Source organism: Cynara cardunculus (assembly GCF_001531365.2).
Source record: "Cynara cardunculus var. scolymus isolate 2C chromosome LG 15, CcrdV1, whole genome shotgun sequence".
NCBI classification, from domain to species: Eukaryota; Viridiplantae; Streptophyta; class Magnoliopsida; order Asterales; family Asteraceae; genus Cynara; species Cynara cardunculus.
In genome coordinates, this window is record NC_037542.1 from 8,291,399 (window position 1) to 8,306,977 (window position 15,579).

Genomic DNA, 15,579 nt, shown 5'->3' on the forward strand with positions numbered 1-15,579 from the left:
ATGCCATTGTCACAAAATTATGCCACCTTCATCTTCTTAACCTCACTTCTCATACTTGTACATTATGCAGCTACAGATGTACATCTCTTATAATTCGTGTGTGTTAATTTATTTTTATAGTGCTAGTAACATTAATTCTATCTTTTTTATTTTTGGATTTTCAGTGGGTGAATCATGGTGGAGATATAGCCAACCGGAGATATGCCGCCGACGAGTTTCTGATCAACCCTTCCACCGTGCACAAACTCAGGCTAAGATGGCGGTTCTTCACCGGAAATGACATATCTGCGACTCCTGCCGTCGCGAATGGAGTCGTGTACTTCCCGTCATGGAACGGGTTCTTGTATGCGGTGAATGCCTTCAATGGTGCTCTTATATGGAAACGGAATCTCACGCAATTGACGGGCTTGCCAGGAACCGGAACTTACATGAACGTATCCGTCTCCAGAGCCACTCCGGTTGTTGCTAGTGATCTTTTGTTAATCGGAATTTATGGGCCTGCAGTTGTGATTGCCGTCACTCGTGCCTCCGGAAACCTTCTTTGGTCAACTACAATCGACCCCCGTCCTCTCGCCCTCATCACTGCATCCGGAACCGTTTATTCAAGGTCTGTCTGTCGCATAACGTTCTTTAAACCTGTTGCGATGAGATTATTGGCGACGGTCTTGATCTTTTTTTTATAACCTTGGATATCCAACCTGCTATGCGAGCCGACTAATTCCAGGGCGACCACCTGCTTTGCAGATGGCCCGGAGTCACCGTAGGGGATTTTATTCTTCTTAGATTTGAACCTTGGACCTCGAGGTTTGACCTTTGGAGTCAAGCTCAAACCAATTAGGCACGCAATATGATTCTAAGGCTTTTTATCAAACTAGTTGTTTGCTGAAAAGTTGGCTGTCGGTAAAAAAGCTAAGTAGCTCTTAACTAGTCATGTTTGGTAAAAAATAGCTGAGATAATAAACCAAAAATTTAGGTTGAATTCTTTTTCTAAACATTATGCAGGGGATTTTATGTGGGAGTGTCGTCTTTGGAAGAAACGCTATCTGCTGATAAATGTTGTACATTTCGGGGGAGCCTGGTGAAGCTAGACATCCGATCGGGAGCGATTCAGTGGCAGACATACACCGTTCCGGATAATGGCGGTCGGCTCGGCAGTTTTTCGGGGGCAGCCATATGGGGAAGCAGCCCGGCCATCGATGTTTCAAGGGGAATCGTTTATGTGGCCACCGGTAACCTCTACACAGCCCCACCTGAGGTGTTGGAATGTCAAGAGAAGCAGAACAATCAAACTTCGAAACCCACCCAACCCGATCAATGTACCGGGCCCGACATTAGGTTTAATTCGATAATTGCTTTTGATATCAATTCAGGACAAGTTATATGGTCTCGACAACTAGGGGGTTTTGATATTTTCTATTTCGCATGTTTGGTTCCGAATAATCCCGATTGTCCACCTGGACCTAACATCGACGCTGATTTTGGAGAGGCGCCCATGTTGCTCACGATTTATTCAAATGGAACGACGCGTGATATTGTCGTGGCTGTACAAAAGAGCGGCTTCGCTTGGGCTCTAGATCGTGAGAATGGCGAGATTGTTTGGTTCAAGGTAATACAAAAAGCTCATTTTCTCGACAGACAATTCGTTGCAAACCACTTATTTGTGACAGATTTTGATATTTTGCAACTTTTTTCGTCGCAATGAATATTTTTTTAAGAATACGTGAATCCCCGCTAGATTCTCAGACAACAGACCATCCGTCACGAAACAAGTCTAAGGTGATATGGGATTCTCAAAGCTACTGATGGATGTTTTCGTATTCAATTTTGATAAAGCTTGCAGGACCAGGAAGCAATGAGGGGGGAGGGATATGGGGTGCAGCCACAGACGGAATAAGGGTCTACACCAACATAGCCAACGGTGCACGGGTGCAATTCACCCTTGCACCGACCAACCAGACCACGAGCGCAGGTGCATGGGTGGCTTTGGATGCAAACAATGGCCAGATCTTATGGACCACGGCTGACCCAAGCAACAATGCGGCTGAAGGACCGGTGTCATTGACGCGGGGTGTTTTGTTTGCAGGATCAGTGGCCCCGAATGGGCCGCTGTATGCGATGGATGCCAGAACAGGGAGCGTGTTGTGGTCGTACAACACCGGAGCCACCATATATGGTGGAGTATCGGCAAGTTATGGTTGTATATATGTAGGGCATGGGTATACCGTTGGCTTGGGGAAATTTCATCCTTGGACTCGTGGCAATTCACTCTTTGCCTTTTATATCTTTTAAATTGGAAATATTCCTTTTCGTTTAAAATTGGTAATTATTATTTTATAAGAAAATACATTTCGGTATAACTGTTTTCAAGGTATACACAAGTTACTCTAAACTGGGTAAGTTATCCGAAACATATTTTATTCTTCCTCTTTCAATCGATCAAGAGGGGGGGCTCTCTTCGGTTTCCTTTGTTTCATGGTTCATCTTACTAATACCATCCCACACTCATGTACACATGAATCGCAACACTTCTCTATGCCTAACAAATCGACACATCTGCCTTTAACCTCTCGACAACCTAAGGTGCATATGGTACGCAGGACAAAATGGTAGAAAAACTTTGTTTCATTTTGGCGCGACAATAGACGGGGACATAACATGGTCAGAGTGAGATAAAAATGCACTTTTTCTGTCCCACCAAAATACATGGAACAAAAATAAGAGAAAAGACACAAGATTGGTAAATTACTAAACTCCACGTAAACACTAAAACCTTTCACAATTCTTTCATCCACAAACCTCATTAGTCCGTCTAGTCACGTTTGTATAATCCTTAATGCACCAAAATACTCGAGTTTAAGAACTTATAGCACAAGTTACAGAAACGATGGTCCAAGTCAGGAAATGCAAAGACATCCATGAGCGTTCTGTTTTTGTTTCTATTTCTGTTCTTGCTGCTAAACTCTCTAGAAAAGATGGGAAGAAAAACCTGGTTTTGGTTCAGTAAATATTCATGGTGAATAACGTGGGTAGTAGTATTAATTACATGCCATCTAACCTGAGTTTCTACTCTGCTCCTTTGGTTAACATTTCTTGGGCTGCAGGTCCAAGGAACTCCGTAACGTAGTTAGGAGGTTCAGTGATGAAGCAAGAAATCACATCTCTGAGTGTAATGATGCCGATCACATCGTTACCGTCACCCACAACATATATCCTATGAACAGATTTCGTAGAGAGAATGCTTATCACCTCACCAAGAGTCGACTCAAGTTTGCATGTTATCGGTGAAACAACCTTCTTCATGTCCTCTGATGTTGTAGCAATGGTGTTCATGAAATCTTTTGTCGTCAGCTGCCTGAAATTAACCACTATATTAATTAACCAGGATGAAGATAGAATATATAGTAACCAAATAAAGCCTAGCTAGGCTTGCTTAAGTGGTTGGGGCTTTTCATATCTTACAAGTCCAAGTTCCCTTTTTTGGCAACCATGGATGTCTAGGCCAACTTGCACCTCCCTCGACCAATCCCATGGGCCCCGGAAGACACAACCAAGAAAATCACGAGTGGTCCAAAGAAGACTCAAACGGGAGACATATTGGGATGAGCCCAAGTCCTAGCCTCTATTTATCAGTTGACTAGCACTTGCATATTGGCATATGTAATGTCCAGTGAAGTACTGATGTGTATCAATGAGAAGGTGGCGGCAAAAAGTTTCACCCCTTTTAGTGTGCGTTTGGTACATAGAACAGACCAGTGGCCGACCCAGGATTTTTGGTGATGGGAGGCAGGACTTGGGAGAAATTTCTTGGCAGTTGGTGGGAACAATAAGTTTGTATTAATAAAATTTAAAGTAAAATCTATTTTTAAGATTTTGACCAAGGGCGGTTGACCCCCATATTGCATGGGGACGCCAATGGACAAGATGATACATGACATAACAACAACTTGTTCCATGCATGTTTAGCACGACAGTAGATTGGGACAGGACGAGACTGAGTGGAACAAAAAATACCAAAATCGGTGGAACAAAAATGAGAGAGATGGGACAAGATTGTTAAATGCCCATCTAGTCCTGTCCATTCTCGTATGCGTACCAAATACACCCTTAGAAAAATACCGATGGATTGGACCGACACTTTGAAAATGGTATCCCTATATCATACCTGAAGTTGGTGAAAATTTTCCGCTTGAGTAACAAAAATCTGATATCTTTTATGCTCACATTACCAACAATCTTCTTTGTTGGGCCTTCAACAACTGGGAGACCCCCGATATGGTTCTCTTTCATTTTCTTGAATGCTTCAAGAATCAATTCATTGCTTTGACAGCTAATAACCTGAGCATGTGCAAATATGAGGGTATGTTTAATAGAAAACTAGGGTTAAAATCACCATTCGTACCTGATCTTTGGAAACGAACGGAAGTCCCAATTCGGTTATACGATGCATGGTAATGGAATCAAACCAATCTCTTCCTTTGCATTGTTCAAGACCCTTAACAACTGCAGACTGAGTTATGAAGTTTTTAATCAGTGGTTTGCCAGGTTCTATGACAGGCACATTCCTCAACCTATACTTGGAAAGCAGCAATAGGACGCTCAACATAGAACTATCTGTTGTGACTGGAATATAAGGTGCCCAGCGGTAACTTTTCACAATGGATTTCACCTGAAACAAACATATATGGGCTATGTATATTTAGAGGCAAGTTAGTTACACATTTTCTTCTTTCTTCTATATATAAAATGACAAATAAAAGAGTAGGCAGTGCACACAAGGGGAGATCATGTTTTCGGCCCTCTACCATGGACACAAATATTTTCTGGTCACTCCACTACTAGAATTGTCTTTTCTTACCATAAAACCTGACATGCCAATTAATCACTTTTGATCATCAAACTTAGTTTGTGTGGCCATGCTTTCCAGCAAACTGATCAAGTTAATTCGTTAATAAATTGCTGAAAATTCGTCAACTCATTCTTATTTGCCATAAGTTAACACAGATGAGTTGCTCGAGAATAAAGTATAATGGCCAAATGTATAATTTTAGTGCTCGAGTGGCCAAAATATTTTACCAGACAGTAAAGGAGTGGAGTAAATACTTTTCCGGGCATACTCGATAACTCGCTTCTTTAGGAACATATAATGATTCAATTTGTACAAATTTGATCTTTTGAGGCAGATTACAGTATAAGAAGCAGGTAGTATTTACCAAGGGTGTTGCGAATATCAAATCGATTGAAGCTAAAAAATTCACGGTCAAAAGAGCGAAAGGTAGGTAGGGCATGCATATAGCTTTGCCATTTGATACTTCATAGTTGGGAATTTAAGGGAATTCAATTTATAAATATAGATGAATCATCTTTCCAGGCAGAATACACCACAATAGCACCCAAGGAGCATCAATGAAGGGTCTTGTAAACATTCAAACTATTAAACTAAAGCATCTAATTGGAAAGGTAGGGAAGGCATGTATCTTGCATCTTGGTATGTCAGGAATACATACATATTAAGCACACATCTTTCCAGGCAGATTGTCTGACACTGTCACAAAAATTAGGTTAAAGTATCAACACTTGTCTAATTTTGAGTGAAATAAGAAGACTAAATCTTGTGTTTTAAGCTAATTTTCCCCAATACATTCGATATGTCCATAAATAAGGAAGAATTTTGCATTAAAATTGATCTGTAGGTAAAATACAGACACAATGGTAATAAGAATCAGAGCTGGAGGTATGCTGCGGCACATTACTGGCTGGAGTTGCATTGTCATGTAGCAAAATCTTTGTGGATATAGTAAATTACCTTCTTTAACTAATAAATAATGGCCGGAGATGCACATTAGTTACCACCTAGTACCTATTAAGTTTTAATCAATATCCCAATGCAACCTATCTTTGAAGGGAAACTCACCTGGGTAGACTTAAAAGGCTCTTCTTGAAGGATAACTTTGTAGAAATCCTCCCCCAATTCATCAGCAGCAGTAGGAGCATCTTTTCCCATTCCCTTTTCAGCAGCCACACCACCAGCTACAGCTGCACCAACTGCAGCAGCTGTTAGCCCGGCTGCTGCAACTGGACCTGTGGCACCTAATGCTAGAGCTCCAAGAGCACCCGCAGTGCCAGCACCTAATCCTGCGGCAGTCGCCGATGTGGCAGTTAAGGCGGCAGCTGCCAAATCTGCAGTTTCCAACACCCACAAAACAATGGTAGAGTAATCAAGGATTCCCAGGTATCTTTCTTTCCAGTCCATACTGTCTCCGGCATCCGGGTTTCTCACTGGTGCTGATACTATATTGGACTCCGAAAGAACCTTGACAGCATCGCCAATAGACATGTCTGCTAGAACTTCAATCACTACAAAAAGAAGGGTGCAGGTAATAACACAAAAAATTTATTACGCATCATAAGAAAGAGTAATGCATGGTTTGATGTGCACTGCCTGAGTTTTCAAACCAGGTGACATCCTTTATTGATTGTGAGCCTAAATGGATGCCTTCATTTCAACTTGTTGCGAAGTTGATGTTTCAAATATCACTTCTTTCGCCCAAGGGAGGTTTTGTTTAATTTAAAGAATTATATATGAATTATTTGTTCAACTTGAAGATTTATAATGAATAAAAGTATTATTTACATCAAATATTGAACTATGACAATGTACTACCACACTGAAAAATATTCATACCAATATCAAAATCGAATTAAAGGGTTACTTCAAAATCAGAAGCAAATTTGTGTTTTTAGACAAATAGAATAACGTAAGACAGAATGAGAAACACTTTATATGATTACTAAAATTCAATAGCCTCATGCCGACATCAGATAGATAATTAATGGTTTATTTAATAACAACAGCATTAATTTACCTTTGCCTCGAGCAACTTGTGGAAATGATGAAACTGGGATTCTTGCGAAAGCAGCTGTTAGTTTCTCCTGCAGTGAAGATGACAATTTCTTCCTGCTTTGAATCATCTCAAAGTACGCATCATATTGTGATACATTTGATTTTGCTTTTGTTTTTGATTTTGCTTCTGCCTCTGCTTTTGACATGCCTCCCTCTTACTATATATGTGCAATGTATTATCTGCCGCAAACGACAACAAACAACTCCATAACTATCCCACAAAAAAAAACCTAAACAACCCCAACTACTCTATTCGTCTAATCACCAGAAAAGAAATGGAGAACAAACATGATTCTTCGTCAGAATCATCGTTAATGGTTAAAATTTCGACCATAACGAGAGAGATGATCCGATCAAAACCAAATCATCTCAAAAAGTTCCGTTTGATTGTACGATACCATATTTCAACAGAATTCGCATAAATTGATCGATTTCGTGAACTACTCATGATTTAAATTCCAAAATATGAAAATACTTCTTACCTCGTCTTCTCTGCTACTTGAAGATCTGATCAAAAGGATCGAAACACGCGACAAAGAAGAGGATCAGAAACAGAGGATGAAGAAACGAGGAGTCATGTAGGTTCGTTGGTGGTTTCATTCATCTGCCACGTGTAAATAGTGTATGAAGTGGCGGGATGGAAATGTGGGGAAGAATTGGTAAAAAGAAATGTTTCATTTGTCACCCCTAAGATTATGAATATTTATAATTACAATCCTTGTAGTTTGTTTACGGTACCATTAGTTTCAAAGGAATGCATGCTCTAAATAATGTCTTAAAATAAATAATCTCAACAAATTATCTTGCTCATAATCTAAGTGTTAGGTTTGAACAAATCTGATTGAATTATTATGATTTTGAACTCTCTCCTATACTTTTTTTTTATTAACTTGGATATCCAACCCGCTAAGTGAGCCGATGAATCGCAGGACGATCACGTGCTTTGCAGATAACCCGGAGTCACCGCATTTGAACCTCCGTGGCCACAAGAGAATTTGTATTTCTCCTTGGATTTGAACCTGAGACCTCCAGGTACTTTTGACTTTTGAAGCCAAGCTCAAACCAATCAAGCACCACCCTTGTGGTTAAGTCTCCTATACTTACAATGGCTAATAAATGAATTGTCTTTATAGTTTATAATGAATGCATAAAGTATGAACAACAACAATAACAAGTAAAATCTTGTATGAAATACAAGTTTCTCATGTGAAAAGATTGACGATATTTTTACTCTCGCCCGTTGCGTTGAATCTAGCACGAGACCAGTTTCAGACAAGAGCTACATCGACACGACTCTCTGCAAGTGGAAGGTCGGATAGGGGCTCTCGAGAAGCTCTTTCCTTTTGAGAGCTTTGTTCATTTGCCAACTAGACTTAACGAAGTTCAAATCACATCTTACATTAATCAATATGAAAACCAAACTCATCATGTCTCAAATTGAAAATCCCACATCTAATATTGCCATTGCCCGAGTATTATAGGAGTTACATTATCATGTCATCTACAGAGAGAAGATTAAGCTATCCCATGTCTAGAAAATATTTGATAACATATATTTCTGATAATGTTTACTTTGTTAACTTTAAAATTCAATTGAATCTGTTTATGTAATTAGAGCTTATTTAAAAGATTTTGATTTTAAATCGTATACTTAGGAGTCGTTTACCAAAATATTTATTCGGTAAGCACTTACGTTAAAAGTCAACATTACAATTTATTTTATCGGGTAAGATTATAGTACACATCAAAATTGTATCGTATACAACAATTTACCCGGTAAGCACTTACCGGGTAAAAGTCGTCACTCTCACTTACCGAGTAAGACTCTTCATCTTTATCATTGCTCTTACCAGGTGAGATTTTTGGCCCTTATCATGTCCATTCGATAAGAAAAATTATCCGGCAAACACTTACCAAGTAAGTATTTAGTAAACGGCCCGTTATACGTTGTTATACGAAGAGTTGCTTGGGAGATGATAAAAGGTTTCATATCCAACTCTTAAAAAGATTGTCGTTTTGTAAGATTTGAAACTTGGTGCTCTAAACAAAATATTTGGGAAAACTATAAAATTTCATAAAGTTCTCTTTGAAATTCTCTCTCTCCCCCTCGTTCCATTTCGTCTTCTCTCTCTATGATCCTAGAACACAGAACATTTGATAGAGTCGCTAAGTACAATGATTGTATGATCCAAAAGGTTCTGAAGCACTGATTTCTCCCTGATTTTGAGCTTTCGGAACGAAATCTTCAATAACACATCATACATTTTGCAGATTCTCACATCTTAAGGTTTGCGCTCTGTTTCTTGAGGGTTCTTTTGGGGGATTTTTTTTACTCTAAATTTATTCATAAATGTTATGGGAATTTCATTATTAATGAGATCACAATTGCTTAAATGATTGAGATTTCATTGAATAAGTAGTTTAGTTGCAGTGATTTAAGTTTATTTCATTCATACCTTGGTCTCAGAAGCATACAATTTTGATTTTGGAGATGCAAACATGCTACATTTTGTATTCATACCTACATAGAATTTTGAAGTTCTTCTAACATTCAGAACGTTACTATCATAATACGTTTTACATTGTTAGATGTGAAGGATGAAAAGAATTCTATGCGTACGAAATATTTTGCAGGTTTTGAAATTGAAATCAACTCAATTGACACTAAAGATTACGATGCATATCCTTAGGTTTACACCATTGATTTGATTATTTTCCATGAATGACATTTTAGCATGGATAATAGCGTTTAACAGTGTAGCGATTTAAAGATTGCAGTACTATAGATATTTTTGTTTTTATACTCGCTATATTCCAAAAACGTTGCAGTCCATCCCTTAACTTTGCAAAGCATAAGGATACATGTAATTGATAATCGTCAAGGAAAATTTAGGGAGATCACCAGGAGATTACCTTTCTTATTTGGAAAGTAATATATTGTTTGTTTTTCCCTTTATCTTTTACGATCTATTTATTGTTGTTGTCATGCTGATGTGATTGCGTTGGTTTTAACTGGTTTACTTTGGTTTATTATGCAGCAATAGTCACCCATAGTTAGATTTTGCAGACAATTATATATCACTCTTATGTGCATTATCCAATTGGTTATTGTGTATTGAGTTTTTGATTCTTGTAAGAAATTATAATACTTAATCCATCCTCATTATTATCCAAAAAGAGGAGGAAAGAAATCAAAGAATAGATAAACTTTGCATTTTTAGTCAGTTCTAGTGAAAGTTCTAGGAATCAAGTACAATTCCCAAATGGTTAATTACAATTTGTTCATACTCTCACTAATCATCATCATGTCAATATGTAGCAGTGATGATGGTAAAGAGGAAAGAAGAGGAGACTAATGTTGTACGTGGGTCCACAGAAAAAAATTATGTTCATATTCCATGTTTTCTATATGAAAATGCTAAAAGAGTTGTCTTCTTCATATACTTATCTCTTTTCTCTCTGCCTTTGCCTTTCAAACAAAGTGATCATAGAATACTATTATTGATGTGCGTTGTTAGGGCAAAAGAGACATGACTACATGATGTAGAGTTCACTTATCTTTCTTAGAAGAATGAATATTTTGGACCACTTCATGGTTTCCCAGGTTTAACTATTTGGCAAGATGTCCGGCCAAAGCCAACGTTTGAATGTTGTTCCAACTGTTACAATGCTTGCAGTAGTGAAATCTCGCCTCACTGGTGCCACTAGAGGCCATGCTCTTTTAAAGAAGAAAAGTGATGCTCTGACTGTGCAGTTCCGCCAAATTCTCAGGAAGATTGTCTCAACTAAGGAATCAATGGGAACAGTTATGAAATCTTCTTCCTTTGCACTAACTGAGGCCAAGTATGTTGCCGGTGAGAACATCAAGCATGTTGTCCTAGAAAATGTCCAGAGTGCCTCTGTTAGAGTTCGATCACGCCAAGATAACGTCGCAGGCGTTAAGCTACCCAAGTTTGAGTATTTCACAGAAGGTGAGATGACAAAAAATGACCTGACTGGACTGGCCAGAGGAGGTCAACAGGTACAAGGCTGCCGTACTGCCTATTTGAAAGCCATTGAGGTTCTTGTTGATCTTGCATCTCTCCAGACATCATTTCTAACACTTGATGGAGCAATCAAGACCACAAATCGTAGGGTCAACGCCTTGGAGAATGTTGTGAAGCCAAGATTAGAAAACACGGTGATTTACATCAAGGGAGAACTGGATGAGCTGGAAAGGGAGGATTTCTTTAGACTAAAGAAGATACAAGCTTACAAAAAGAGAGAGATTGAAAAGCAGCAAGAAGCTGCTAAGAAGTTTGATGTTGCTAGTGAAGTTTCTTCAAAGAAAGGGGCACCACTTTCGTCATCCAATAGTTTGGTATCTGGAAGTCAACAGAAAGATGAAGACATAATTTTCTAATACAAAGGTCAGTAGTATTATCATTCTCTTATGTCTTTCTACTTGGGATCTTCCTCATTTATCATTTTGGAAAGTGTTCATTCATTTTTTTGATGAATAAATTGTGATCTTTTAATTAAATAAGGTTTCATATTTCCTATCTACTAAATGAACAACCTGTGAGCATAGGTTTTTCTACGAAAAAAATTATCATCAGAATTTGTGTTGGTGTCGATTACATGAACTTTAAAATATGTGTAATACTTCACATTGATTAGGCCTATCTACACCAATGCTTTTCCTTGTACATTATGATAAACTTATTATGGATATATATATATACACATACATACATACATATATATATATATATATATATATATATATATGTATGTGTGTGTGTTCTGGATATTTATGATGAACAAGAGAAACTAAAAACAGTGGAAGCAAAACTTTGTTCACTTAAAAGTTACAAGGAAAGAGTTCAATCCTCATCATATTCTGGCCCCACCACCGGCATTTCGGACAAGGGATGTAATTGACGCTGCCAATGCTGATCGGAAAGATGGGTTTGAGGTTAAAGCTTTGGTTGCAGCTGCAATTGTCTCTGCTGAATGCTGTTGTAAAGCAGAACTAGAATTATTCTTGTAACTATCATTTAGTGATGTTGGATTCACCGCCTCATTAAGTGTCTGCCTCCCAAGATATGAAAATGCAATAGGATTCTTGTAGTTGGACTCAATGGAGGAAGAGGTTGACGAGGATGGGGAAGAGAAGTTAAGGCATGTGGAAGAAGAAAATCTTGGTGCACCCATTCCGAAGTTTGACGAAGTTGATCTATTGAAATGGGGACTTGATGTGAGATCAAGAGTGATAGTTGGGTGTGACTGATAGGTGGATATTGTGGTGTTGGGTAGATAAAATGGGTATTGAGGTGCCCTTGAATTGTAAGTCATGCCATGAGGGCTTGAGAAGGTGGTGGCTGTGGAGGATGCGGCAGTGGTGGTGAGGCCTGGTTGTGAGGTTGAAGAGGTGGATTTTAACATCGAGGCTGCTGCTGAAGTGGTAGAAGCCATTGCTGTTGCTGATACTGAAAGTGGGTGGTTGTGAGTTCCTTCATAGGTGGTTATCAGCACAGACCTGTCCTCGGCACATCTTTGCACCTAAAATAATCGTTTGAAATTAGTTAGAAACAAGAACATATGTAGAGTTGATAGGGAAGCCTTTTCTATACAGCCTTTCTTTCACATTTTGGCAAAAAGTCTATTCCATAATCTTTTGGTCAACAAAGTGGGCTTAATTTCTTGTGTTGAATTGAAAAGGTTGAAATTCAATAACTTCTGATGTAAGACAGAAGAATTTACATGTTTTCTGACTGGGCAAGATGGTGACATTGTGCATCGGTAATATGCTCGAGGGCATGGATTTCCTTTCGCAATTTTTTGTCCATATTTCCTCCATTGACATCCATCATTCATCTGTAGTGTAAATTCATTAAAAGTCAGCATCATATTGTGCTCTCATCTTAACAAGCATCATTTGCATACACAAAGATACCACGAAATGCATCCTTGATTGTAGCACCATACAACCTAAGAATGCATTTCTTACACCATCTGTATGCACTTTCCATTGCCTGTATTACACACACAAAAGTTATATATGTATATTTCTTGAACAATTAGTACCGTTTGCGTGTCACATATAACTTTTACAGAAACCCTAGCTTTCTTCAAAGGGATCTGATCTAAGAGATCATTATCCTCGATTCTCTGGGTCTTTAAACTATTAACTGGTGGCTCCATGATCTGTGTTGTTTCATCTTTCTTCAAGTCATTGATGACAACTCTAGTTGGAGTTAGGTCGAATTCGCAGCCCAACCCTAATTTGAGTTCTTGATCATCATCACTGTCTTCTTTGCTTTTGCTGAAGCAATTCACTTTCTTTGGACCATCCCTCTTAGGTTTATGACTAGAAAGTGTTCCAAGGCTTAGAGAAATGAGTTCAGTTCCATCACCTTCCTGATGATCAGGAGCCAGACATTCGGAACTTTTAGGAACTTCTTGTTGGAAAAAGTCATTAAAGTGCATTTGCGACAACTTGTAATCCTTCAAAACCCTAGTTAATGTATGTTTCAACTTCTGGTTCTCCTGTCTAACTTGACCCATATCAGCTTTAGCTGATGAAATCAAACCATCCTGAAGAACACCAATATAATTAAAGACCCAATTAGTTTTAAGTACAAAAGTTAACCCAGAACCCAAAGGGCTACAACGAAATGCCTGTGATCGAAAGTCAAACCTAATTTTTAATATTCTACATCATTAAGTCGAGTAAATATTGTTCTTAAATAGATGAAATACACGATACATAAACCCTGTTAATGGTAAGTCTCAAATTCATAACCATTAGTTCAAAAGTCAAGGCTTTAACTACCTGACTAGATATTGTTATTGCCTTATTGAGTTATCTTTTTGTTAAACAATAGTTTACCAATTTCCAAAGATTAGTTGGAAATCTTCAAAAACTGCATCTTTCTAAACTAGGATTCCCATCTATCTACTAAACAAGATTGCTCAATGTCTTTTATAAGATCTTGGACACTATTGATCAGAGGATGGAACTTAGTAATCCAGTAGATAATATACATGGAAAAACTGGTTTTCACGGTTTGTAACATTTTTATGGCTTTCGTTTGAATGAACCTCTTGAAAAGCCAATATCGGCTCAGATTGCTGAATATAAGTTCGATCAATAGTGTCAACAATTCCACAACTCTAGAACTCGATACTAATTAGCTTCCATGCACGACTTGTATTAATTATGTATGGAACGACCTAGGGACGTTCCAATCTTTTTGGAGACCCTGTTACATCCAAAACTTTTGAGTATGTATAAATGTGATATCAGAGAATATATGTTAAAAACAAAAATGGGTTAAACTTAAAATGATTAACAATTTGAAACTAAAGCTAAACCAGTAATAATTTGAACCTAAAACCAAACAATTAATGGTTTGAACCTAAATAATTTCGGCCATAGTTTTACACAAGTCGATAAAAGGACCCTAAACACGTGTAAATTTAGGCCCCAAAATTTCGGGGGCTTGTTCAAAATCTCACATTTAACATGCTAAGGTACGGCCTTGGAACGACCCATGGAAGCTAGCTCTTCAACCTCAAATCTCAATCATATTCATGCAAAACACATACCTTCTAATTTGTAAGTATACAAAAACATATATATATATATATATATATATATATCCTACTTGCTAGATTTCTACAGATGCTATATATCGTTCATTAATGAATCAATCTTGATTTACATACCTGCTTGTAATCTTCAGCTGGATCATCTTCTTCATTAGACAAAGAAGGATCCCCATCGTTCACTGCCTGCCCAACATACACCCATGATCTTAAGGTTAACGAAACCACAATAGCAACCCAAAGTCAATAACACATCTGTAAACCGATTTGAACCCAAAAAACAATAATTAAAGCTTGATGCAAGTCTGAAAATTGCACCTGGGAGGAGGCTTTTGATACTAGGGTTTGATCACCATGAAGATGAATGTTGTTCTTCATCTTTGCTGCTTCTTTAACCTCAAAAAAACTGAACATAGATTTCTCCATGTTCAAGCTGCTAGCAGCTTCCATGGAAGTAGAGCTTTTGATATCTTTATAGCAAATAGGAAAATGTATAAATTGTGTTACTTATAAACCTGTTTGATCGAATCACCAACTGGGTTTGACCAAAAAAATACTTTGTAAAACTATCGTAGTTCTTTATTTATTATTAGTTTTGCATGTTGCTTTGTACATGTGAATTAATTAATTTTTAAATGCGTTTGTTAAAGGTATATAAGTTAATTAATTACAACTTTCATTAAGAATCCCAAATTTCCTATTTATTTATTTTGAGTCTTCTAATAATTGATACGTATTATTCCTAGTAAATTATCATGTCTGTGTCAGTAAGTAAACCATTTATATTATATTATAACGTATTTAGGGTAATTGAAAAACAATTTAATGCATTAAGGCATTATTTGGTAAAAATAAATTAGCTTATTTTCTGGGTACATGTTTGGATACACATAAGCTAGCTTAACACTACGTCGAGTAACGTTTTGGTAGCTTATTATCACTTTTGCCAATTATAATCTTCATTACTATTAACTATTATTTATTACCATTGATTAAATAAATATTAATTATTAATTAATATAAATTCAACATTAATTTTAATTATACATTATACATTAATATTATTCATTAATTATTAATCATAT

The 15,579-nt window shown here is 37.5% G+C and overlaps 4 protein-coding genes across 4 annotated transcripts in view; 2 read left to right on the forward strand and 2 right to left on the reverse strand.

Moving 5' to 3' along the window:
- LOC112528485 (polyvinylalcohol dehydrogenase-like) lies at positions 1–2,289 on the forward strand. The gene is made up of 4 exons (XM_025139514.1): positions 1–78; positions 165–607; positions 1,003–1,606; positions 1,834–2,289. Exons 1-4 carry the CDS (start codon positions 1–3, stop codon positions 2,287–2,289), a joined length of 1,581 nt encoding a protein of 526 aa, XP_024995282.1.
- A 472-nt stretch (positions 2,290–2,761) lies between these two features.
- On the reverse strand, positions 2,762–7,437 carry LOC112528321 (SNF1-related protein kinase regulatory subunit gamma-1-like). The gene is made up of 6 exons (XM_025139327.1): positions 7,384–7,437; positions 6,864–7,081; positions 5,912–6,354; positions 4,400–4,666; positions 4,163–4,335; positions 2,762–3,352 (listed from the first exon to the last, which is right to left on the reverse strand). The coding sequence occupies exons 2-6, from the start codon at positions 7,045–7,047 to the stop codon at positions 3,064–3,066; spliced, it is 1,356 nt and encodes a 451-aa protein (XP_024995095.1). The 5' UTR covers positions 7,048–7,081; positions 7,384–7,437; the 3' UTR covers positions 2,762–3,063.
- Positions 7,438–10,523: 3,086 nt separating this feature from the next.
- LOC112527144 (V-type proton ATPase subunit D-like) lies at positions 10,524–11,303 on the forward strand. Its single transcript, XM_025137589.1, has one exon. The coding sequence runs from the start codon at positions 10,524–10,526 to the stop codon at positions 11,301–11,303; it is 780 nt and encodes a 259-aa protein (XP_024993357.1).
- Positions 11,304–11,776: 473 nt separating this feature from the next.
- The window catches only part of LOC112528486 (probable WRKY transcription factor 36), a 4,486-nt gene continuing 683 nt past the window's right edge, over positions 11,777–15,579 (reverse strand). The window contains exons 2-6 of the mRNA XM_025139515.1: positions 14,813–14,964; positions 14,615–14,680; positions 12,971–13,480; positions 12,647–12,760; positions 11,777–12,445 (exon numbers count right to left, since the gene is read on the reverse strand). Coding sequence (XP_024995283.1) covers positions 11,777–12,445; positions 12,647–12,760; positions 12,971–13,480; positions 14,615–14,680; positions 14,813–14,964 — 1,511 coding nt within the window. The remainder of the gene's footprint in view (positions 12,446–12,646; positions 12,761–12,970; positions 13,481–14,614; positions 14,681–14,812; positions 14,965–15,579) is intronic.